The 26,446-nt window shown below is 36.0% G+C and overlaps 1 protein-coding gene across 5 annotated transcripts in view; it reads right to left on the reverse strand.

The window, feature by feature from the left end:
• Positions 1-26,446, reverse strand: part of CAB39L (calcium binding protein 39 like) — a 134,083-nt gene that overhangs the window by 74,615 nt on the left and 33,022 nt on the right. Inside the window, exon 1 of one of the 5 annotated variants that reach the window (XM_021929625.2) lies at positions 22,191-22,225. The exons of 2 other annotated variants lie outside the window; for them this stretch is intronic. In XM_021929625.2, coding sequence (XP_021785317.1) covers positions 22,191-22,225 — 35 coding nt within the window. Of the gene's footprint in view, positions 1-13,895; positions 14,359-22,190; positions 22,226-25,438; positions 25,581-26,446 lie in introns of those variants that run through there. 2 more of the 5 variants (XM_021929626.2, XM_009191929.2) reach the window with 2 other exon arrangements.

Raw genomic sequence — 26,446 nt, forward strand, 5'->3', positions numbered from 1 at the left:
TTTTTTTATTTTTTTTATTTTTAGTAGAGACAGGGTTTCACCATGTTAGCCAGGATGGTCTTGATCTCCTGACCTTGTGATCCACCCGCCTCAGCCTCCCAGAGTGCTGGGATTACAGGCGTGAGCCACCGCACCCAGCCCACTATCTCCCCTTTTCATCTGATGGTGGGTTTGTTCATTTATTCATTGAATAAATAATCTGAGTAATTACTGAGCACAGGCACTTTGCTAAATACTAGGGATAGAGCCACGAACAAGAAAAACACACTATCTGTTCTTTGGAGCTTATTATTAAGTGGAAAAAGCAAACATTTTAGGGGAAATGGGGTTATATAACGGGGAAATAACACACAGTATACTGCCTCGATACAATCTCCTTTAAAAAATTATATTCATACTTTCCTATACCTACTTATTGTAATAAGATTAGTTTAACATTTTTTCAAAATTTCATCTGATTATTATTCTTCAATTTTGGGATCCATATTTTGAAGAAAATCAAAACTCATATTCTTAAACTATGCTTGAGTTCCAGCACCCAGACCCCTGCAAATTAAGGCAGAACTCTCCTGCCTCCCCCAGTTCTTCTCAGACTATGGCCAGCCCCACTCCATTCCTAGACTAAACACCTGCCCCATCACCTGGAATCTCGAGGCTGCCTTTCTCACACTCTGGGCGACCATGCTGGTCACTATATATGCATCTACTCCAATCACATCCTTTAGCCCACTGATGCTCATTTAAGCAAAGAGCCAAGTAGCACTCAAACCTTCTACATAAACACAAGACACGTTAACTCCCTCTAGTTGATTGGTAACTGATCTACTGTATGATTCAAAAGAAGTTAATCACCCCCTTCTAGGTGTCATTTGTTCTATCTGTAAAATGAAGTTGTTCTTAGAGTAAGACTGAGCATCAGGGCTCTAGGTTACTCACCACTGTCCCACACCCATTCTGAGTCTTTAACCCCCAGTATCCTATCATGATAAAGATAAAGCCAAAGATAAAGTGTTTAAGGTGGGAACAAAAGGAATGGAGAGGCCTGACAATGGTGCCTTGTGGGGATAAGGTGGTGGGCAGTAATTCTTCCATAAAGTCTACCTCAGAGTTTTAAGAACATACATACTATTTCAGCAAAGCAGGCAGTGGGGACAGGAAAAGACACACGTTAGTCCAGAAGACTGACACTAGATAAACGCCTCCTACGCATTGAAAACTGTGTTGAGACCATGCACATCAACCTGCCCTCAGCATTAATGCTGACTGCAGGCCACGCAGCCCAGAAATGTTAGTGGACTGACAACGGCCCTGTTATACTTTTCCTCTTCCAGGAGTCAGTAAGCAGAATAAACAATAAATAGGTTGGTTTTTTATTATTATTATTATTACTATTAAAGGAACACAAGAAAAGGAAATAAATGCCCTACAGACTTGGGCAAGAAATGTTGCTTCTGAAATGAATTCTCTATAAAGCTAGAACAGACATAAATTTAAGAAAAGAAGAAAAGGAGACAAAAAGCTCTTTTAGACAAAAAAAGAGCTGGCCAAGGTAAAAGACTGAAAATATACACATATACACACACATAAACACACACATGCCCAAAATGCAGACTGGGAATCCCAAACTGCATAGAGCAGAATAACAATACAGAAAATGCATCTGGGGCAACTTCAAGGTACAAAATTAGTTAGTCTGCATGTATTCATTCAAAAAGTATTTACTGAACACTTATAATGTACTAGGCACTGAACAGGAAATATAAAACAAAGAAGCCTCAAAGGGCTCACGATGTAGTGAGAGACACAGACACATCCAAAATTTTCCCAGAAGGCAAGAAAAGGTTGAAAAAACTAAAATGATGAAGAAAAGATATAGAGTGTGTTTATCTTTATATCTATATAGGTATTTTATAGCAATATGAAGAAAGTGGAGTGTTATCCCCTAACAAACAGGTGTTACAACAATGGAGGGGGAGGATAGGAAGCCAAAAACAACAAAGGAATTAAAAATGGAATAGAATCAAAGATATAACAGCATAAACAGAAAAACAATCTAAACTTGATCATTCAAAAGATTTTTCTAGTTGAGATTCATGATAAGATCCAACATTCAGTGTCTTGCGGCTTTTAAAATAAATAAACATTTCCTTCTCAAATCACATTCCAACAAAATGACCTTAAAAAAACAAACAAATGAAAGCATAAAAATCAGGTTGGTTTTGGACTTCCATGAACCAAATGCCCCAAGGCCATGGAGAAAACCTACAGTTCTGAGAAGGAAAGTCTATAACCCCATAATTAAATCTTTAGCCAATATACCATTTATGTGTGAACAGACAGTGTATGTTTACTAAAAATGGAACAAAAAGATGAGATGGAATGAGGCCCACAAAGAGCTCAACAAAATTAATGCTAAAAAATCAGAAATAGTTCTTGAAAAGGAGCCTTTATATTGTTGGCAGAACATGTGGGAGGGTGAGAATCTACAATTATAACTCATTCATATAGGAATAAAAATAAATAAGGATTCAACTAAAGAAGTTAAAAAGGAAACTGCCCCAAAAATCTCCAAGAAAAGATGGATGGAAATAAAGATAGAAGTAGAAATAACTGAATCAGAGAAGTAAAAGAAAAGGAAGAAAATCACTGGTAGCTGTTTGGTCTGGGTTTCTTCTGGTGATAGATGTGTCTGCCATACTTCCCACATCACCTCACCCCATCAAAAGGGTGGGAACATGACCCAGGTTTGGCCAGAGTATTCCCTGTCCTGGATGCAGCAATTGGCTAGTAAATAGATTGTGACACAGCCAATCAAAATAAAAAAGAAGAAAGAAAAGTGTTAATGAGAATGCTGAGAAAAGGGAACTCTGGTACATTGTTGGTGGGAAGGTGAATTAGTACAGCCACTATAAGAAATGGTGTGGAGGATATGCAAAAAATAAAAATAGAACCACCATATGATCCAGTAATCCCACTTCTGGGTATATATCCAAAGGAACTGAAATCAGTATGTCAAGGAAATATCTGCACTTCCATGATCATTGCAACCTTATTCACAATAGCCAAGACATGGAACCAACTTAAGTGTCCATCAAAAGATAAACAGATAAAAAATGTAGTACAGGCTGGGTGCAGTGTACAAAAAATACAAAAATTAGCTGGGTGTGGTGGCAGGCACCTGTAATCCCAGCTACTCAGGAGGTTGAGGCACAAGAATCACTTGAACCCAGGGGGCAAAGGTTGCAGTGAGCCGAGATTGAGCCACTGCACTCCAGCCTGGGTGAAAAAACAAGACTCTGTCTCAAAAAACAAAATACTGCTTTAAAATAGATGCAAAGCAGAGACAAAAGGTATGGTCATCTTCATTCAATATGGCCAAATTGCTTTCTCAAGTTTTTATGCCAATTTATACTTTCACAGCTGTGTAGTGTTAGTTGCAGTTATTGCCCATCCTTCCTAACATTTGGACCTGTCAGAATTTAAAACTTTCACCAGTATGACAGTTGGTAAAAGGTTGTCCCATTATGGTTGGAGTGCAGTGGTGTGATAACCGCTTGCTGCAGTCTTGACCTGTTGGGTTCAAGCAATCTTCCCACCTCAGCCTCCCGAGTAGCTGGGACCACAGGCAGGTGCCACCACGTCCAGTCAATTTTTATATTTTTAGTAGAGACGGGGTTTGCCATGTTACCCAGGCTGGCCTCGAACTCCTGGCTAATTTTAATTTTATGTAGAGACATGGTCTCTGTATGTTGCCCAGGCTGGTCTCAAACTCCTGAGATCCTCTCACCTTGGCCTCCCAAAGTGTTGGGGTTACAGGTGTGAGCCACCACACTTGGCCCATACAAGCTTTTTAACTTTCTTATTCTGTACATTTCCTAATTCTATACTTTGCCCATTTCATATTTTAAAAAATGTTTTAGAGACAAGTTCTTGCTCTGTCACCCAGGCTGGAGTGCAGTGGCGCAGTCACAGCATACTGCAGCCTCGAACTCCTGACCTTAAGTGATTCTCTCACCTCAGCCTTACAAAGTCCTGGGATAACAGGCACGAGCCACTGTGCCCAGCTACTTTGCCCAATTCTTTAAGGTGGCTGAAGAAAGTCATCCCAGCTGCCAATACCAACTAGTACAGTTCCTCGCTAATAAATATAAACAAATCACATGCAAGAATCATGAGGTGTTTGATGAAAATCAAGAATATAAAAGAGAAGTATAAAAATAAATACAGCAAACCATGGGGGAGATGGTAAAAATTACATTATATTTATATACCCAAAAGATATGCTATGCTATCACATCCATAAAATAAGAACAGGCTGCTAGGGAAAAGAAGTAAACAATCAATGAGAAAACATTCTTGGAACTAAGAACATGCAATGCAATAGAATAGCCGATTGGCAGAAGGGTATAGAATTGAAAAACAAATCCGCAATTTAAAGACCAAGCCATGGAAATCTGAAATGAAGAGTAAAATACAAAGAAAAGCAAAGAACTAATTCAGAGAAAAGTTGGAAATATACAGGGTAGAGCTGGAGAGCCAATACTGATTGAATATAAATTCTTAAAGGAAAAGAAAAAAACAGAGATAACCGATGAGAGAGTAACAAATACATCAACAAATAAAAAGGAAGCAAAATTCCTAGAGCTGAACATGTCTTCAGATTTAAGTAAACTCATGGTTATCACATGGCAGGAATGCAAAAAGGCCTACTCCGAGATACACGGTGAAATTTCTGAACTCTAAAGAGAAATCCCACAAACTTCCATAAAGGGGAAAACTCTAGAGTGGCACCTAAGAACCAGACTGTCAAGAGTGGAATCAGGATTAGTAACTTCACCCCAAATGACAGACGGCAGTGAAACACTGTTTCCATAGTTTCTAGGGAAAAAGAATTCTATACGTTTTCACCTAGAATTCTATACGTTACCAATTATGCAGATGTGAGGGCAAACTAAAATTATCTAAGGACGAAGATAGTGAAGGAATAGGGGGAAGAGAAAGGAAGATGGAGGAGAGACAGAAACCGACCGAGACTCTGTCTCAAAAAAAAACAAAAACAAAACAAAACAAAACAAAACAAAAAACAGGAGTCTGGTAGGGAAAGAGATAAAAGGTAGCTACTGACAGAAGTGAGAACAGGAGCTACTAGGAAAGTGATCTAAATTATTTTCAGTTTAAATATGTTCAATGTAGACCCTAAGTAAAATTCTGGCCAATAAAAATCAAAGGCTGTGTTTACAAAATAAAATACCAAATCAGATTTTTAATAATAGAAAACTGATGAATATAATAAATTATATCGATAAGTCAAATAAAAATTATCTCAGTGGCATATGGAAAAGGTATCTAATAAAATTAAAACCAAGAGAGATACAAATCTTAGCTCAATTTACAAAATAATGGTTAATGGAGGCATTCTTACTAAGAGGCGGTATAAAATGAAGGTCATCACAATCACTCTATCATTACCATATGTTGTGGTCAATGCATTAAGGTATAAAATATATGCTATAAATATAAATATATAACATAATATATAATTATATAATATATATAATATAATATATAATGTAAATAATAAAAATATAAAATAAATGTTATAAAATTTGGGAAGAATGTGACAAAATTATAATTAACAGACAATATGATTACATACATAAAAATATGAACAACTGAAATTAGTAGAAGTTACGTAAAGTAGTCAAATACATGATAAATATACATACAGCTTTCACATCTAAGCAATTGCCAGCCAGAAAACATAATGAAAAGCATATTTTGTTCATACTGCCAACTAAATATGTACAAAATCTATACCAGATCTGTATTTTAAAAAACTACAAAACCTTAATTTCAAAAATAGGATAATTACTGTTCCTGAAATAGAAAACTAACAAATAAAACAGAGAAATAGAAGATGTATGTGTCTATTTATCTATTCATCCCTTCAGCTAGCCATCCTTTTAATGTTATAGTCACAGAATGATTCTAGAACGTGGCTTAGCTAATCTTAATTATATTATCTAAATTATGAGTTTGTGATGGTTTAACTTTCTTCATGTAGGTATTTTTCTGCATTATTTATAATGAGCACATTTATTTTTTCTGAAATAATAAAGAGACTTGTGGAGAAAACCTATATAATTAAGATAGGAAAGATCTGAGGTTAAAAAAACACACCCCATTATGTTCTTTAATAGAATAAATACTATTTAAATGTCAGTTATTCTTGAAGTCCACAGTTTGTACAGTTCCAATCAAATGTCCAAAAAAAATTTTTTGGTATCTAAATGTAGTCAAGAATACTAAATAAGCAAAAATAACAAATTTGAAAAAGGAAGATTCCTTAGGAGGAAATGAAATGAAAAGTGTTCTAAAGTACTGTAACACAGTAATAGCACAAGAAACAAACACATCAATTAACAATACAGCCCAGATAGAGATGTTAATATAAGTGACTCTCAAATTTCTGGATGTGAAATAGTTTCTCTAATTTTAGAAATGACAAAATAAATTTCAAAGAAAAAGACCAACAAATCAAAGTGAATACAAATATTCCACAAATATACATTTGAATTTCTATAGATAAAATAATTTTTTTTAAATTACAGGAAAACAACAAACTAGAGAATTCTGTGATATGAATCTGAAAGATGGAGGGCTAATATCATTACAAAAGATCTCAAGACAATTAAGAAAACCATTAAGGAAACATACAGATAAGGGAAAACCATAAATGAGGAATTATAGTTAATAAACACATTAGTAAATTTTTTTTTTTTTTTGAGACGGAGTCTCGCTGTGTCGCCCAGGCTGGAGTGCAGTGGCGTGATCTCGGCTCACTGCAAGCTCCGCCTCCCGGGTTCACGCCATTCTACTGCCTCAGCCTCCGAGTAGCTGGGACTACAGGCGCTCGCCACCATGCCCGGCTAGCTTTTTTTTTTTTTTTTGTATTTTTAGTAGAGACGGGGTTTCACCATGTTAGCCAGGATGGTCTTGATCTCCTAACCTCGTGATCCACCCGCCTCGGCCTCCCAAAGTGCTGGGATTACAGGCTTGAGCCACCGCGCCCGGCCAAGTAAATGTTTAACCATTCTCTATAATAAAAAAAATGCAAACTCAAAGTGAAAGACTATTTTGTCCATTATGTTACTAAGTTTTTTGTTGTTTTGACAAACTCAGTTTTAATGATGGTATTGTGCAACAGGCTCTCATTTCTTACTGGTGGGGATATAAATCAGACAATAATTTGGCAAATATGAATCTAGAACCTTAAAATGTTCATAGCCTCTGGCTTTATAGTAATTCCATTTCTGGTAATCTGTCCTAGGAAAATAAACTAAAATAAGGAACTATCTTTATATGCAAAAATGTTTACTGTAATTTTTTATCATAAAAAACTGAGAAACATCTGATCTAACAGAGGGAAATAATTAAATTGTGATATACCCAGTTGATGGAACATTAGCATATGTCACAGATTTTTTAAACTTTTAAACTTTTTCCAGTTGTTTTACATTTTAATATCTTCAAAGCTTAGGTGTTACAATTGTTGGTGCCTTACACTAACAGGCGGGTTCTTTTCTTTCTCGGTTGTACGTAAAGTAACCATACGTCCTACAACCAGTAACTTATTAAATCTGATGAAATATGTCTACGAAAATATTTCCAAAGAATGTGAAATAGAATAGAAATGTTAATATAAAAAACAGCATCCTAAATTACGTAGCATAACTACAACTATGTAAAGCAAACAAAAACACAAACACACAAAACCTATGTATAGAAAAAATAATTTTGAAATGTTAACAGTGAGTGCCTCCGAGTAGTGTAGTTTGCTCGTGGATGCTTAATTTCCTTCTTCCTTCGAATGTTCTGGTTTTTTCCAAAGCTTGTATAATAGATCATGCAAATACTTTTATAGTAGAAATGCCTCTCTTAAATGGTATTTTGAATGAATAAACAAATAACCTTTTTTTTTTTTTTTAGTTCAAACTGTGGAATATCTGATTGTCATGTCTTTTCTTTTCTTTTCTTTTCTTTTCTGAGGTGGAGTCTCACTCTGTTGCTCAGGCTAGAGTGCAACGGCATGATCTCAGCTCACTGCAACCTCCACCTCCCGGGTTCAAGAGATTCTCCTGCCTCAGCCTCCTGAGTAGCTGGGATTACAGGCGCTCACCACCACCCTTGGCTAATTTTTGTATTTTAGTAGTGACGGGGTTTCACCCTATTGGACAAGCTGGTCTCAAACTCCTGACCTCGTGATCCACCCGCCTTGGCCTCCCAAAGTGCTGGGATTACAGGCGTAAGCCACTACGCCTGGCCTGTCCTGTCTTTTCAAAGCATTATTCAAATATGATTCCTTTGGCTATAAAGTTTCATAAAGAGTAGTACTTGGCTCAGATTCTGGAGAGAAAGCCAAAAAAGATCATCCAACTCTGCTCCCAGGGAACTCACACCCTGTAGATTTTGTAGTAGATTTTGGCAGCATTCTCTTTCCTAATACACAGTAAAATATTTCATATTCCTAACTTGTGTGTGAGCACCATTGAAGATGGCTCAAAATCAACCACTCAAGTGAGTCATCTGAATATGTTCAGTGACATAAATGGAAAGGAGAGTTGGCGGTGGGGGGGATGGGGGTGGGAAAGGACCTAGGGGAAGAGGAGAATAGCCACTTGGAGCATTAAATGTCCTTGTTGTTATCCCACTTAAAATATTTCAAAGGGAAAAATGTCTAATATCTAATCTCCAACTATGCTATTCAATAATAATTCGAGGCCAGGTGCAGTAGCTCACACCTATAATCCTAACACTTTGGGAGGTCAAGGCTATAGTGAGCCATGTTTGTGCCACTGCACTCCAGCCTGGGCAACACAGTGAGACTCTGTCTCAAAAAATTTTTTTTAAAATAACGTTTTGAATGTCAAGGGTTTCCCAGGAAAACTGAAGGGAGTGGGAAATTTATCTCTGAAGGCAAAACAGAAGTCTCAACATTTCCAGAGGTATAACCAAACCGCTAACTCATCTGAAGAAAGTCAACTAAAAAATAAACCTTCTTTTCCTCACATAAGTTTATTTTACAATCAACAATGAGTTAGAGAGGAACATTTCCAAAATGATTTCTTAAGAGCCTGTTAATTTAACTTAAGGCACAGGCACCTTCTGTTAAACTAAAAAAATTAAAATAAACCTACCACCACATAAAAAAAATTTCAGGGCCAGGCGCAGTGGCTCATGCCTGTAATCCCAGCACTTTGGGAGGCTGAGGTGGGCGGATCACATGAGGTCAGGAGATCGAGAGCAGCCTAGCCAACATGGTGAAACCTCATCTCTACTAAAATACAAAAATTAGCCGGTGTGGTGGTGCGCTCCTGTAATCCCAGCTACTCAGGAGGCTGAGGCAGAAGAATCACTTGAACCAGGGAGGCAGAGGTTGCAGTGAGCCAAGATCACACCACTGCACTCCAGCCTGGGTGACAGACCTGAGATTCCATCTCAAAAAAATAAAAATAAAATAAAATAAAATTCAGAAAAGTTCAGGGATAGTATTCTTTTATCTGTATTCCAAATAGGATTCACAGATAGAAAGAAATGAAATCAAATGTACATGGCAAATAATTGTGCCTGTAAGATTCATTTCTAAAAATTAAATGGGATAGAGGTTAGATAAGTGCATATGTATGTCAATATTAATTGAACTGTTCTCCTAAAATGGGTGCTTTTGATTATACAAAAATCTTAAAACAAAAACATGCACCTTAAAGTTCTACTGTATTTGCTACTGTATCCAGGAATACTCTCCCCCAAAAAATGTAATTTAGAATTGCCTTCACAGAGATGGTTAAGTTACAAACATATCATTATATATGTAATAATACCATATCATTATGAAGCAAATTATATATGTCAAAGAATCTTCCAATCAGTATCTTCTATGCTTCAATTTTTCCATTTTAAAATATACATCCTAAATGTAATTACAAAGCACCACAACTGAATTTTGTACTTGAAAACCTATAGATATGAGTGAAACAATGAAGTATAAATAATGACTTTCATGGATAATCCTTTTTCTCAGTTCAAAATGACTAAGAAAAACTTGTTTTTATAAGTTTTATTAACCGAATTTGAGGGAGAGGCATTTTCTAAAAATGGGCAATTTACACAGAAATGGAAAAGTTGTGAGGAGCTTTTTATGAGTCCCATTCATCTGGAAGCATCAGTCAGACTTACATCAGAAGAAAAACTCTTTAATGAGAAACTCATGTCCCTTGTTAATTACTCTTTATTTCTAATGTACAGTAACACTGAAATACATTTTTAAAAATAATCAACACATAATGTTAGGAATATATACTACTACTACATTTATTATCTAAGGATCCTAGTAGGCTATTGTAGTTCCAGAAAAAAAAAAAAACTAGTAACTTTATTCATTAGGTTCACACTAATGTTTTTGTTGACAGCTTTAGTCATTTGTCAGAGCCAAAATTTTCTGCCTTTATTAGCTATTAATAAATGTCAATGATTGAAAATTTTATGTTAGAATTTTACAATCTCAATTTATAGCACAGATCTGAACCTAAGTCAGTATTCTCAAAAACTGGTAACTATCATTAAAGCATTAGATCTTACTGAAATTAACAAATGGTTACTCTTTAAAAATAGAATTATCAAGGGAAACTCATAATTCATTTTTCATTCTTTCTTGTAAGCACATACATATTACACATAACAAATTTTGTTTAGATGCTGTTATTGGTATTAAGGCATGGTTTATACAAATAGTGTGAAATACAACTATTTCATAGCTTCACTAAGCCCTGTGCCTGTCTTTGACCTGTCAATCTATAAAAACATTAACATGAGAGAGTAGAGATGAAAGTGATTTTGCTAAAGTTGTCTGTTATCCCCAAGCTGTTCGAAGTTGATTCGGTTGTTCTGGCTGAGTAATTTAATATAATCTTTCACCCTTCCAAAGTTAGAAGAGACTATATGAGTTTCTGCTAGAAATTTGAGACATTTAAGTTACAAAACTGGAAAGTATATTATCTCACTTACAAGCAGTAAAGATCACTGTTTAAACTAATTAATTAGTGAAATACCAACTTTGACTATAATTAATAGACATGCTAATATAGTTTTAATAGATTTTTCTTTGTTATGTGACTATCAGCTAAATATAATCTTTAAGCCACATATAATCTTTAAACACACACATATATATCCCAGAAATGGAAAATTGTCCAAATCTACCTTCATCCATTCAGTAAATATTTGTTAAGAACCTATTATATACCATTTAGGACTACTCAAAATCATTACTTTTTACATAAGATTTAAAATAGACTAAAGAAAGTATTTCTTGATCAAATGGAAGAGTTTTTATGCCATTACAAATCATCCACAATAACCGAAACCTGCATCTACTGTATTGTTTATTTCATTATTATTTCATTACATATGCATATTGCATTACTGACTTTTAAATTTCATATACTGGCACTTCAGAGACACTTTCAGGACCAATAAAGTTAATTTGGATAGACCCAAGACAAGTTTTCCAAAGAAGTCACATTTCTTCATATGGGTCCTAGTAAACATTTACAAAGACAGAATCCTTCTGAGTTAAAGTTGACACCTGACTTTAGAATGTCCCATGTACTCAAGATACCTTTGTAAACTGCCTCCCCTCGTCACCATTCCTACTCATTCAAGATAGCAACCAAGTTATACCATGGTCTTTTCTTGCTCTCTTCAGAGTTAGACCTATTCTATCTTACTTTTGCTTTGTTCACATCTCACAATTCAATCAATTCTTGTCAGGCCATCTCTTTCTCATAATGAAAAACGTGTGCCCCTAAGCCTCTTTCCTTTTTTGTATATCTTGGAAAATAACTCATTTCAATTTTGTGAACCAAAGAAACAGTTTAGTCCTCATGCAGTAACTACTATCAGGTACCTACTACGTGCCACACACTGGGCTAGACCTTAGGAATGGCTAAGTATGAACTCAATGGCCAGAAATATTCTTGTAGCAAGAAAAAGAGAAATCACTGATTTCAATGTCAGATCAGATCTCAAAAACAGTGCAATCAACCTTGAAAGCTCACGAAAGTACCCAGAAAACCCATAAGCATCCTTCCAAATACCTATCCACCTATTAAACTTGCTTTTCTTTAAGCATTTATATTTAGAATAAAAATAATATCTTATCCAACATAATTATTTTATATTTAGTTTCATCATTGGAATTGACTTTCCTATATTTTTCAAGTAGCAATGGTTTTTCTACAGCATGGGTAAAATATATTCCTCAACTATAATAAATGCCCAACACTCACTTGATAAACTGTTTCCCAGGGAAAATGGGTTCTAAATTTCCAACAATCCCTTCACAAGTAAACTTCTGAAATACAAAGCATTTGTAAATTGGGAATGCATTATTCTTTATTTCTACATTTACATTCCTATGGGCCTGGGAAATGGTACCATCACTAAGGTAACACAGTAAATGACTAGTTTAAAATAAAAAATTATTCTGAAGAGTGTGAAGCTGTATGCAAATAATTTTCCACCAGTCTAAGAAGGACTGAGCATGTGAAAATCTATAAAGAAATAAAAGTAAGTTTGTGATATTATCTCTATGATGTTTACTCTTAAGTGCAAGATACTAACTAGTCCAGAAAAGGTTTCCACAGACCAGCTGAGCTGCTTCTTACACATAGGTCAACAGTCAAAAAAAAAAAAAAAAACCTCGCAAAATCCCACAAAACAAAACCTGTTCTACAGGTTTCTGTACACGTAGAGGAAATGTTAGAGAAAGTACAGCCATTTTATAGTCTATCTAGGGTACAAGCCCCTTTAATGTGTTTACTAATACGCTACAGAAGTTCTCATTTCAGTTGTTTTGCCTTAAAGGATTTGCTTGAATCAATAACTAAAGACATATGTATTTCTTGAGGCTAGCAGAGGGTAGATTAGAAACTCTGCTTAGAGTGGTACATCTTCATGCAGTGACTCAATTTCACAGTTAACAACATACACTTTCTTCCTCCTACAGAAGAATGATTACATGCCTCCATCCATGTCTTTAAAAAGATATATATAATTAGCATACACTCTCCTATTTTAAGATTATACAAAGAAGGTTTTATTGGAATGTGAATAGATATTTTTAAGAGTTTATTTTTCCTTGCTCTATTGCTTATACAAGCACACACACACACACCCCAGGTTATATTAGCTCTTTAACAGAATAAGATTATATGAGAGGAAAGCTTGGTATAAACTGTAATAACAAAATAACTGCTTTTTATTCCTTACTTAGAAACCCAAGTGCATTCATTCATTTTACATAAAGCAGGAAAAATCAGGTGTCACTTATTGGGTCTAACAGAAGCAGTCAACATTTAAATTATATATCCTTTTAAATACTAGTATCAACATTTTTATTTAAATTATGAGAGAATGCTGTAATTTATAATACAAAATACAGTGATAATTTAAAATTTACTAACAATAGACAGAAAGAGATAACTTTCAAATTTTCATGCAGTTGAAAAAGAAACATGAAAAATGGCACACTGTACTGCCACTATTTTATTTTTGGAAACTCTTTGTAAATAAAAACCCATTTCCAAAATAAGATATTCCATGAACACGGAATAGTTGGTAATGGTTCAAGTGCCTTAGGCAACAGAGAAGTATTGTTTTGTAGTTTTTTTAAACCTCTCCTAGTAACAGCAATTCATTATGCACAAAGAAACAAGGTAACAGCACGGTTTATAATGAATATATAAGTAATAACTGCAGAACCTCAATTAAAACTAAAGTTTATCATATTCGTTCCATTTCTATAAACCAGTATAGATAACCTTGTTGATACTCACCAAATGTTACAGAAATGCCTAGGCTTTTCTAAGCAACAAAACGTAGACACATGGTGAGGTGCTGAAGACAGCTCTTTCTTGAGCTCAAAGCACTTTAGATGAAGTAACCTTTATCGTCCATTTAATAGAGGTTGCCTCCTATTATCAGGCGTGGCAGAGAGAAGAGTTTCCACAATTCGGTCTTGACTTTCTGTCCCTCTTTTTGAAGAGTAACAGTTACCACCGGAAAACGTTACCAGAAAATGATCACTTGAACACTCACAGAGAGCAGCTGTAAATTTCCACTCTCTTTGCTTGCTCTCAGATTCCAAGCCTTGCTTGTCTCTTAATCTGTCACAGGCAGTTCTGTTTCTGGTCAAACCAGCTTACTTATGCGTCCTCCACTCCCTCTCTAACACTTGCTTTCAGATATGTACCACAGTTACAGCTCCCTCTTTACTTCCTCCCTCCCCAGTCCTGCAACGTCACAAGAATGCGTGTAAAGCTGAGGCAAAATAAATTACTGGGCCAAAAAAGAAAAAAGTCTAGAGATAAACAAATTTTTTTCTCATCACTTTTTTCTGCCTTAAGTCTTATACTTGTTCATACACAGGGTTTTGTCAACTGATTAAACTGGCTTGACCATCTTGTTTAAAAATGTAAATAAAGGTTCTTTTTTAAAAAAGCATGTTGATAGTAATAATAACAGATTCACCTGCTAATATGCTAGCTCCTCAGGGAAGATGCTATTCCCAATTATAAGAAAGTGGAGCAAGTAAACACACAAGTACTTGTATTAGAAACTTAATCTTAACATTTAAAAAGCAAGGAAGGTTTTAGAGTACTTGTAATTTAAACCGTGTAATTTTATGAAAACTTAATGTATTTCTTAATATGGTCTATTTTGAAACTTGGACCAAAATTTGCAGTTATAAAAGGGAAAATTATAAAGAACATAGAAAAATATTGACACCAAAAACAATAGAGCAGCTTAATCATGTATGTGCAAACCAAATGTAATTATTGCCATTAGAAAGGTTTTTTCCCCCTAAGCATTACCAGTCAGAATGCATAACACCTCTTATAAGAATTACAAAGGCTAAAGGCTACAAAAAATTATTAAAGTTATTATATACATATAATTATAGGGTAAAGTATCTTAAAATTATGAAACTCTCTGTAAGGTTTGGGGATGAGGAATTAGGTGGAAAGCTGAGTGGGCTCATGGCTGGCAGGCTTAGATGGCATTTGTAGGATTCTTTGGAATTAGGAGGCAATGTATGCAGCTTGGAATACGTGCTGGCTCTGTATGAATGCTAGTCAGATCCTGCTTTGGAGTTCTGTTCCAGTTCCTTAGCCCAAAACACTTTTAGGTTCTCCATCTCCCACTATGTCCCTAATAAAAAGTCTTGGGCCCTTCTACTGATGGATCTCCCAAGTACAGAAGGAACAGAAGTAGTTATTAGACCTATTATTAAGTAACACATTCTTATTCTCTGCAGAATTAAAATCTCTCTAAGAATATGAGCTTAAGTAAGGTGAAAGGTAAATATCTATAAATAGTTGTTTATAGCCCTTAAGAAAAATAAGTCAGTAAAAGTCGGCCTTAAAATATAGATGTCTTGATCTGGTTTATTTAAAGTAGAATTAAAATTTAACTATATTATACAGTTATTTGGTTATTTCTTAGCACCTATTAACCAGGTATCAAAGATGACTAGAGATTAGTCTGCCAATTATTCTTTCAATTAGCAGTTTTATAATTTTTAGAGTTTTATTTCTTCTTTTTAAAGAGATGTTAAATGGAAATAATTCTAAATCACTCAGGGTATGAAGTGTCTAGTATCTTGGGTTATACTCCAAGAGTTGTAGTATAATTAAAGAAATTCAGAATTGATAAAAGTGGTTCTTAGGATAACAGCAAGGTTAATTTAAAATTGGGAGACTCTATATCAATCTACAATGTATTCAAAAGCACAAAGTCAAGTCAAGGACTTTAAAACATATAATTACTAAGATTATTTATGATTGATTGTATATTTAATTCCTATTAAATACCATTCCATATTTCCAACAGCAAGAGTGAAGAAATCTCATAATCTACAGGAAATTAGGTTGACTATTCAGAAGGATATTGCCTCAGTAGTGGAACCAAATTAGGTTTAGATTAAAGGTTGTTCTGGTCCCTCCTAACAGATATTAAAAGTAAGCCCTGAAAGGATCATATTATTTCCAAATAACTGCAACCCAGAGTAAAATTTTAAAATATTTATATAAATTTTTAAAAATCTAGCACACAATAACATAAAATTCACAATATCTGCCATCCAGTCAAAAATCACCAGGCATGCAAAGAAGCAGGAAAACATAATGCATAAGAAGGAGAAAATCGATCGTTAGAGTCAGAAGTGACACAAATAATAGACTTAGTATACAAAAACATCAAAACTATCAAAAATATCTTCCATAAGTTCAAGAAGGTATTAGAAAGATAAGAATGTTAAGGAGAGATATGGCAGATATAAAAAACATCCAGATCAAATTTCTAAGAATTAAAACTACAATTTCTGAGAAAACATTTATTCTGTTTTATGGAATGAAGTGTTGCCCAACTCTAGAATCACAAATAAGGCCAACTAAGATCTTTAAACAACAACAACAAGAAAAAACCCCTATAAACTCTGGAATGAAAATTACACCAAATGAGATGAATAGCAGACTGTACCCTGCAGAAGAAATGATTAGTAAACTTGGAGACACAGTGACAGATCATATCAAAATAAAGCATTGACAGAAAAAAAGTTTAAAAAAACAAAAATGAACAGAGAATCCCTGAACTATGGGGAAACTTAAAAGAACCTAATGTATACTATATATACTACATAGTGTGTATATATATACTATATATAGTGTATATATACGCACTATATATACTATATAGTGTATATATATATACTATAAAGTATATATACACTATATATACTATATAGTGTGTGTGTATATATATACTATATGGAAAGTATATATATACTATATAGTATAGTCTTTGGGCCTTGAAGAAACATCAGCAGTAGCCAAGAAATAGTTGTTACAGGCCTTGGGCATAACCCAGTACTGTGGTGGCTTCAGGTGTGACCCAGCATTGACCCAGTATAGTCCTGGCAGTGGTGGTCACAAGAGGGCTCCCCTTCCCTCCCCCAACTGTAGGCAGCTCAGCAAGGAGAGACAGAGAAAGATCCCTTTGAGGGAAAGTAAGGGAAGAGAACAAGAGACTGTCTGGTAATCCGGGAATTCTCCTGGATCTTACCCAAGACCACCAAGGCGGTATCTCCTTGTGTCTGCAAGTCACAACATTACTGGACTTTGAATATCACCTAATGCAAATATGGCTGCATTGACCAAAGACTTAGATCACAATACTCAATTCCCTTTGAATATTTGGAAAGCCTTCTTAAGGACAGATACATTCATCCTTGAGAGGTCTGGAAAAAAAAATTTTTAAAGACAAGTACAAATAAGCCCAGAGTGTGAAAATTAGAAGAAATACCTAACTCTTCAATGCCCAGACACTGACAAACATCCAGAAGCATCAAGACCATCCAGGAAATCATGACCTCACCAAACCAACTAAATAAGGAACCAGTGACCAATTCTGGAATGACAGAGATATGTGACCTTTAAGAGAATTCAAAATAGCTGTTTTGAGGAAGCTCAAAGAAATCCAAGATAACACAGAGAAGGAATTCAGATCTTATCAGATAATATAACAAAAAGACTGAAATAATTAAGAATCAAGGAGAAATTCTGGAGCTGAAAAATTTAATTGACAAACTGAAAAATGCATCAGAGTTTCTCAAAAGCAGAATTGATCAAGCAGCAGAAAGAATTAGTGAGCTTGAAGACAGGCTATCTGAAATACACAGAGCAGTCAAAAGAAAAAAGAATAAAAATAAGGTAGCATGCCTACGGGATCTAGAAAATAGCCTCAAAATGGTAAATCTAAGAGTCATTGGCCTTAAAGAGGAGGTAGAGAGAGAGATCAGGGTAGAGAGTTTATCCAAACAGCAAAGAACTTCCCAAACCTGGAGAAAGATCATTATGTTAAGTGCAAGTAAGCCAGGCACAGAGAGACAAACTTCACATGTTGCTCACTCATTACTGCCTGGGGGCATAAAATATTTAAACAATTGAACGGTCACAGAGATAGAGAGGAGAATGATGGTAGACAGCAAGCAGGGAAAAGGAGATGGTTAATCCACTAATGGGGATGAGTATAAAATATAGTTTGATACACTGAATAAGATCTAGTATTTGACAGCACAACAGGCGTGACTACATATTAGCAATAATTTGTTAGTACAAACCTTTTAGAATAACTGAGGGATTATATCAATTGGAAAGTTCTTTTTTTTTTTTTTTTTTTTGAGACTGAGTCATTGCTCTGTCACCCAGATGCTGGAGTGATGCCGTGGACACAGATCTCGGCCTACACTGCAAAGCTCCACGGAGCTCTTGGGTCTCACAGCCATTCTCCTGCCTCAGCCTCCAACGAGAATCAGCTGGGACTATAGCTGGGCCACGCACGCCCAGCTCACATTTTTTTTTTCAGTATTTTTGGAGGCTAGAGACAGGAAGATTTCACCATGTTAGCCAGAGATGTTCTCGAATCTGCCTGACTAACGTGATCCACCCACCTCGGCTCTCCCAAAGATGCTGGGATTAGCCAGAGTTGGTGATGCCTGACCGCACCACGGCACTGGAACCTGTTCTTACACAGCAAGACGATTGATGAATAGTTGAGGTGATGGATACCCTATTTACCCTGAGGTGATTATTACACATTGCATGCCTATATCAAAATATCTCATGTATCCTATAAATATATACACCTACTATGTACCCTAAAAATTAAAATTTTGAAAATTAAAAAGACAACAACTTAATTGAAAAAAAAAGTCACTCCAAAAAAATAGTTTTTATTGATACTTTTTATTCTAATCTATCATTACAGAATTTTAACTCTACTTCTTTGCTCTTATATTCACCTTTACTTATACTACAAATCTTTGTTCTAATAACACAGTAACATAAGGATATATTTGCCTAGTCTTTCAATATATCTAATATGGATTCAAAATAACAGTACCAAAATTACTAACAATAAAATCACTGACTGAAGTTTAAAGAATTCTTTGCCGTTAACTAATGAATTGGTCAGCATATAACTGCCATTAGTGAGTCCTAATGTTAACATTTAATTATTTTACCTGTTAAAAAACAAACTATTTTACATTGTTCACAATTGAAAGAAATCTCATAAAACAAGACTTCAATTTCTTTAAGTAGAGACTTCAACAACCTATAAATGGTGTAGTTCAATGAAGTTGTCTCAACTATTAAGAAAATCACAGGGGAAGAAAAAAATGTAAATGATGTATATAGATCAAGTTACAGTCAAATGGCATCATGGCATGCTAAATATGCAATGATTCTACAGTTATTTGAATACAAAAAAAGGTAGGAAAATTATTTATCACTTACATGTGGTAGCTTTGGTAGCTTAACTATGCAGAATTCCAAGTTACCTCCTCCACCTCAGCAGTCATATTTACATTATTGAGTGTTATAAGGCTTTGAATTCATCTTGGCATACTCATACTCATACTATAACAATTCACTAGCAATAAGTGCTATAACTAGTTAACGAATGTTTAAGGCACATTATTGAATTGATTAGTCCATTAAATTAAAACATTAGTGGTTAAAAAAGAGTTCATTGTCAACAATAAAAACAATGGTACAAAACCTGGTTTGTCATGATTTCCCTCCCGAAAAAAAAAAAATCAAGACACTAACATGTAAAATACTAAATACACAAATACATAATTATATGATTAAGTGCCACCTCCACAATTTAGTGCTATATTTTGAATTAAATTTTAATATTAATTTTACTTTATTTGTTTTAGAGTTATTTATATTTAATTAACATATTTGTTTTTATTTAAATATATAACAGTTGTAAGAAAAAGTGTATTAAGGTCAAGATCCAGTGGCTCATATCTGTATTCCCAGCCCTTATGGGAGGCTGAGGCAGGTGGATTGCTTGAGCCCAGGAGTTTGAGACCAGCCTGAGGAACACAGCAAGACCCCATCTCCCGTCTCAAAAAAAAAAAAAAAAAAAATAGAAGAAACAAAAATTTAGTATGCCAGAAGCAAATGCTATGTGAATGATAATAGTATAAAAAACTAGACTGGGCGTGGTGGCTCACGCCTGTAATCCTAGCACTTTGAGAGGCCCAGGCAGGTGGATCACCTGAGGTCAGGAGTTTGAGACCAGCCTCACCAACATAGAGAAATCCCGTCTCTACTAAAAATACAAAATTATCCAGGCATGGTGGCGCATGCCTGTAATCCCAGCTACTTGGGAGGCTGAGGTAGGAGAATCGATTGAACCTGGGAGGCGGAGGTTGTGGTGAGCTGAGATTGCGCCATTGCACTCCAGCCTGGGCTCGAAACTCCATCTCAAAACAAACAAACAAACAAACAAAAACTAGAAATCCAGGTTGGGGTCAGATTATGCAGACACTGAGTGCTAGGCGAATGAGCTAAGTAATTTGCGGACAAAACGGAGCCATGATGTGATCAGAACTTTCTGTAATGAATGTGAATTTGGCAGTGTATTAAGAAGAATCAAAAGGGCAAAGAAACAGTAGCTAATGAAATTAAAGGTAACTCAGTAGTCTAGGATGACAGTGAGGGTAACCAGACAGTGGGAATAAAAGGACTACAAGAGTATAAGAGAGAACAGGTTTGGCAACTGAAAAAATGTGGATAGTAATTGAGAGACGAGTCAAGATCACAACGCGTTCCCATGCCTGTGTGAGAGTAAGCAGGTTATACCTTTAAAACATATAAGAACCACAGGAAGAAAAATAAATTTTATGAAATAGCCAGTTACTTGATATATAACAAGTCCGAGATGCCAGCAAGACTTCTGGATACAAATGCCCACAGGCAGCTGAACATAAGGAACTAGAACTTTGAGAGAAAACAGACCGGAGCAATATATCTGGGGGTCATCCATCCTGCCACTGCAGTATGAGAGAGACCAAAAGGAGAGCCAAGGACAAAACTTCAAGAAACATCTACAGGTATTGGTAGAAAAAGGGCAACTGGCTGGGTGTAGTGGCTCACCCCTGTAATCTCAGCACTCTGGGAGGCAAATCACTTAAGCCCAGAAGTTCAAGACCAGCCTGGACAACATGGCAAGACCCCCCATCTCTACCAAAAAAATATATACAAAAATTAGTTGGGTGTGGTGGTGCACTCCTGTGGTCCCAGTTACTCGAGAGGCTGAGGTGGGAGGATCGTTTGAGCCCTAGAGGCAGAGGTTGCAGTGAGCCGAGATTGCACCACCGCACTCCAGCCTGGGCAACAGAGTGAGACCCTGTCTCAAAAAAAAAAAAAAAAGAAAAAGGCAAATAAAGAAACAGTGGTTAGAGAGGGAGAGGAGAAACTGAAAAGTATGCTATCATATGACCAAAGAAAAGAGACCTTCAAGAAAAAGAAGCATTTAAAAGTACTTACTACCCAACCCTGTAGTCTAATTTCTAAGTCCCACTTGCAATTCTTACAAAGCAAAAGTATTAGTGGGAAAGGGGCCTTTAGAGAACCACTTGGCACAGAGAAAGGGACTTTTAAGAATTCATATTCCCTAAATCCCTAAAGACATAGACTGGTAGTCAGCGAGACCAAAGACAGGCACGGACCATCAGAGCATACAGCAGTATAGAAAAGCATGAGGCAGGCAGAGGACTCCAGGCCAGCCCTTCTGGGAAACTGGTAACATTGGCTCTGATCCAGGTAGCATACATAGCCCAAATCTGCCATGCTATGCCTAGAACACCGTATGGGAGATTGGAGACTTAGTAGTACCTGATACAACAATAGGATTAGGATTATAAGAGGTTAGGGATGAGGTAATAGAGAAATGAACATATATTACTGTTTCCAAGTGTTGGATATAAAGAATAGAAGGACAGCTTGAAGGGCTTAATAGAAGAGGTTTTTGTTTGCTCTTAAAAAAAAAAAAAAAAAAAAACTTTCAACTCTTGGTAGATTGAGTGGGACAGACAGGAGGAAGGTAGAAGATGAGAAGGGGATAATTACTGGGGCATGATCTTTGAGATCACAATGGAAGGGATCAAGAACATAAGTGGAATAATATATATTTTTCTAAAATGAGAAGGAGGAGAAAGCATGAGTAGAGACTGCCCAGGGAAAGAGGAATGAAGTTAGGAAGCACATGCTTACCTCAGTTTTCTCAGAAAAGCAGGACTCACCATCATCTGAACAAAACAAAGGTAGAGTAAGAGAATATGTGTTTGAGCAGAGTGAAAATTGGTCTTATCAGAAAGCCCACATGTGGCTGGGTGCAGTGGCTCATGCCTGTAATCCTAAGCACTTCGGCAGGAAGTAGGAGGATCCCTTGAGTCCAGGAGTTCAAGACCAGCCTGGGCAACATAGGGAGCCCCTCTCCCTATTTAAAATAAAATAAAATAAAATAAAATAATCCACATAAATACAGTAAGAAGAAAAGCTAAAAGGTGTGACTCATGTACACCAAATCCTAAGTTTAACAGTTAAAATTCCACTCATATCCATACAATTCCACTTATATCTAAACAATATAACAACACTAAGTGAAATACTGTACATGCTATGATTTTCCACCAACTGCCCAATTTAAGGAATAACAAAGGATGAGGTTAAGAAACAGATCGTGGAGTCCCGAGATTCAATAGATAGCTAGCATCATAACAACAACATGGGCTTAGTGCCATAACCACAGGCAGATGGTGATACTAATAATTCTCATATTTCCCCGTCCTTCTTTGCTGGATCCATGTTCTGTTTTCTCCACAACTGGTGCTTTCATGAAAAGTTCTTGCTCGAGTCAGTTAAGAACACAAGATACCTTTCAGTAAAAGAACAATTCCCACCCTGTTGAGAACTGATGCACATTCTCTTTTTATGAGGTGTGTCATACTCCAATTTTCCAAGTTTTTACAATTTTCACTTTTCTACAAATTTTTGAAACCAGAACTATACAAAAATTGTATGTTGGAAAATCATATTATTACTGTTATAAATCTTTAAAAGTACAACTTGTAAGCTGGTGCTCTGAAGCCAAGAAGAAAAACAGGATCTAAAGAGAACAGAGAGAGACAGGACAAAGAAGCAGGCTGAGTGAAGGGACAGAAAACCTTGAGTTATAAATAACTTGGTTTAAAATGTCAAGGGAAACTAGTCTCAAAGTATCTCTTTCTACAGGGTTATAAAGCTTTTTAATAATGAAAGTACTTCAGACGGCAATTTTCAGAGTCAAAGCCATTTATGGCAAACAAACACATAGCATTGGTAATATAACATATTCAGGTAATTTACTGAATGGAAAAATCTCTGTGGAATTCATCCAGTAATTATAGCGGATTCTATTTATAAAACATATTTTACCACAAATCTGAAGACTTATAAAACATGATCTAGTATAGGAGAAATGATTATACTCCTTTAATAACTATTAATCACAGAAAATTTTAATAACTGTAACCACAGAATGGCATCTTGTTTTACAAATAAAATACAAACCAGTGTACTGTTCTAGCTATGCTGATTCTAAAAATGTCTTTTTACCTTTTAATTTTAAATTAAATGTCCATTAAAAAAATATTTTTTATTTCCTACGCTTCTCTAATGGTTTTAAAATCCCAGTCCAGTGCAGTGACTTGTATGTGTAATCCCAGCACTTTGGGAGGCTGAGGCTGGTGGATTGCTTGAGTCCAGGAGTTTGAGACCAGCCTGGGCAACATAGTGAGACTTCGTCTCTACCAAAAATACAAAAAATTTGCTGGGCATGGTGGTGTGTGCCTGTAATCCCAGCTACTCAGGAGGCTGAGGTGGGAGAATCTCTTGAGCTTTGGAGGCAGAGGTGGCAGTGAGTCAAGATTATGCCACTGCACTCCAGCCTGGGCAACAGAGACCATCTTGAGGGAAAAAAAAGACAATCCCCCGCCTTCCTCTTCTCTAATTCCACTCCCCAAAGTAAACACTATTCAAAGTGCTATCCTTCCAGATCTTTTTTCCAGGCATACATAGATATATGTATCTGTTTGAATACACGCCAAGGTAATTTTTAAATGAGAGAATACTATACACACTGCATTATAATTTATTTCTTTATAGTGGATCTTGGATTTCTCTACATTTGGTAGCTCTATTTCATTCTTTTAAAAGTGCTGCGTGGTTGCACAGTAGATGCACTTGGCACCGAAAACTTGACTTAAGTATATCCCGAGGATGACCCTGAATGCAGTTCACAGTTCCGAGCTAAGGAATCTGAGATAGGCTGGAGATCCATTCCTTATCTATGAGGAACATTTGAACCCCCAGCCTGGCTCATGGAACACAGGGCATAGAGGGGATCGAGATCCTTTGTTTTGGGTTAAATGAAGGTTACCAGGTGGAGGTTGTTAGGGAGAAGGCATTAAGTGAAAATGCTGTGTAAAATGCATGACTGTTGCAAGCAGTTGTTTCTCTTGCCCAACACGCTGCCACTGGACTCTCTCCCCTGCATGTAAACTCCCCCAAAAACCCTCTGTCTCCTTTGCTGGCTCTGGGTCTCTTTGGCCTCTAGAACCTGGTGCCATCCCCACTGGAGTTGATAGCGGTTCAGCACAAATTGGTGTTCCTTAATATTGCTGTACCACAGTTTGTTTAACCACTTCTCTATATATACACATTTAGGTAGGTGAGGGTGTTGTTTTTTGTTTTTGTTTTGCTATCTTATAATCTATTTTAAAATTAGTCACTGATAACATAAACAAATCAGAATTTAAAAACACAATGTTAATTCTCCTTGGAAAAAAGCTATAAAGTGATTATTGTATTATTCTAATAATACAGATAAATAAAATTTACCTTTGCCATTTAAAAAAATGGGGAAAAACACAATTACTTTTGCATGAATCTAATAACGAGCACTTTTTTCATTTTAAATATTTTGGTTTCTCAGAGTTGATAAACATGCAAAAGCTGTCATTGGTTTCAATACTTCTGAAAATTTACACATCAATAATTCTGAATCACTAATTCTGAAAATTTACACATGCAACTGATTTTCAAGTTAACTGCCCATTATGGCTTTTGGATATGCACTGGATACCCAGTGTGTTTGAGGGCTAAATCTCACTAATTCTCCACTATGACTCAATTACATTAAGCCAGCAGTCTCCAGCGTTTTTGTACCAGAGGATGGTTTTGTGGAAAGCAATTCTTCCACGGACCTGGGGGTGCAGGGCTGGGATGCAGGGAATGGTTTCAGGATGAAACTGTTGTATCTCAGGTCATCAGGCATTAGATTCTCATAAGGAGCCTGCAACCTAGATCCCTCACATGCACAGTTCACAGCAGTGTTTGTGCTCTCTATGAGACTCTAATTCCGCCACTGATCTGACAGGAAGCGGAATTCAGGTGGTAATGCTCACCAGCCAGCCACTCACCTCCTGCCGTGCTGCCCGGTTCCTAACAAGCCATGGACAGGTACAGGTCTGCAGCCCAGGGGTAAGGGACCCCTGCATTAAGCAACTCTTGATTGGTGTTTTCAGAAGCCTAGTGTGGTACTAGGTTCTCTAAGGAATTCAAAAGAGGTCTGTGACAAAAGATCTGTCTTCAAGGAGCTTGTACAACTTTTGTGGGAAAAAAAAAACCCCTTAGCTATCTATATAAAATAATTACACCTGAATACAAAGTTTCGAAGAAAATACAAAAGGAAGAAGAAATATGCAAGGGACCAAGGTATACTTTACCTTATTTTATCATAAGGTAAAATATAGAGATTACCTAAGTGAGGAAAGAAAACGAGTAAGTGAAATAAATCGGACTTTTTTAATTGTACAAAAATCATAGACTTTATAAATTCTTCTAACAACATATTTCCTGAAGACTTGTTAGCAAATACCTAAGAAATGGGAATTTAGATGCACTTTGAAAAAGTACTAGGATTTGGATATAGTGAGATAGAAAAAGGAACAATATTCCAGCATAGGAAAATACTTTTAGCAAAAATTCAAAGACTGGAATGAAAGTAGAAAAGGGACAGAAAGAGAGGTAGGGAAATGGGGGAAAAGAAATTTGTGGTTAAAAGGGAAATACATAGGGAAGTTTTTGAGGTGGAGTAGTGGACAGGGAGGGCACATATATTTGTTGTCAAAGGAATAAGCCTGGAGAGAGGTAAAAAGCTGTTCCCTGCACACCTGGCCCAACACGTTTTGGTCCCATTTCAACCAATACTCACCCTCTTCACTGGCTTCTACAAGAAATCCAGATATACCAAGTATTTCCTGGCTTTCGTAAGTTTTTATTTGTGAGGTCACAGTGAAGTGTCACAATACACAACATAGCATTTATCAAGAGTTCCTATTCATTTCCTGCTGGATCTTCCCTGTGCCTTTCAAGTTTTTCTTTCCTTTTTTAAACAGAAAATTTAAACTCTATCTCAGCTTCTAGTT

The sequence above is a fragment of the Papio anubis genome, chromosome 15 (genome assembly GCF_008728515.1).
Source record: "Papio anubis isolate 15944 chromosome 15, Panubis1.0, whole genome shotgun sequence".
NCBI classification, from domain to species: domain Eukaryota; kingdom Metazoa; phylum Chordata; class Mammalia; order Primates; family Cercopithecidae; genus Papio; species Papio anubis.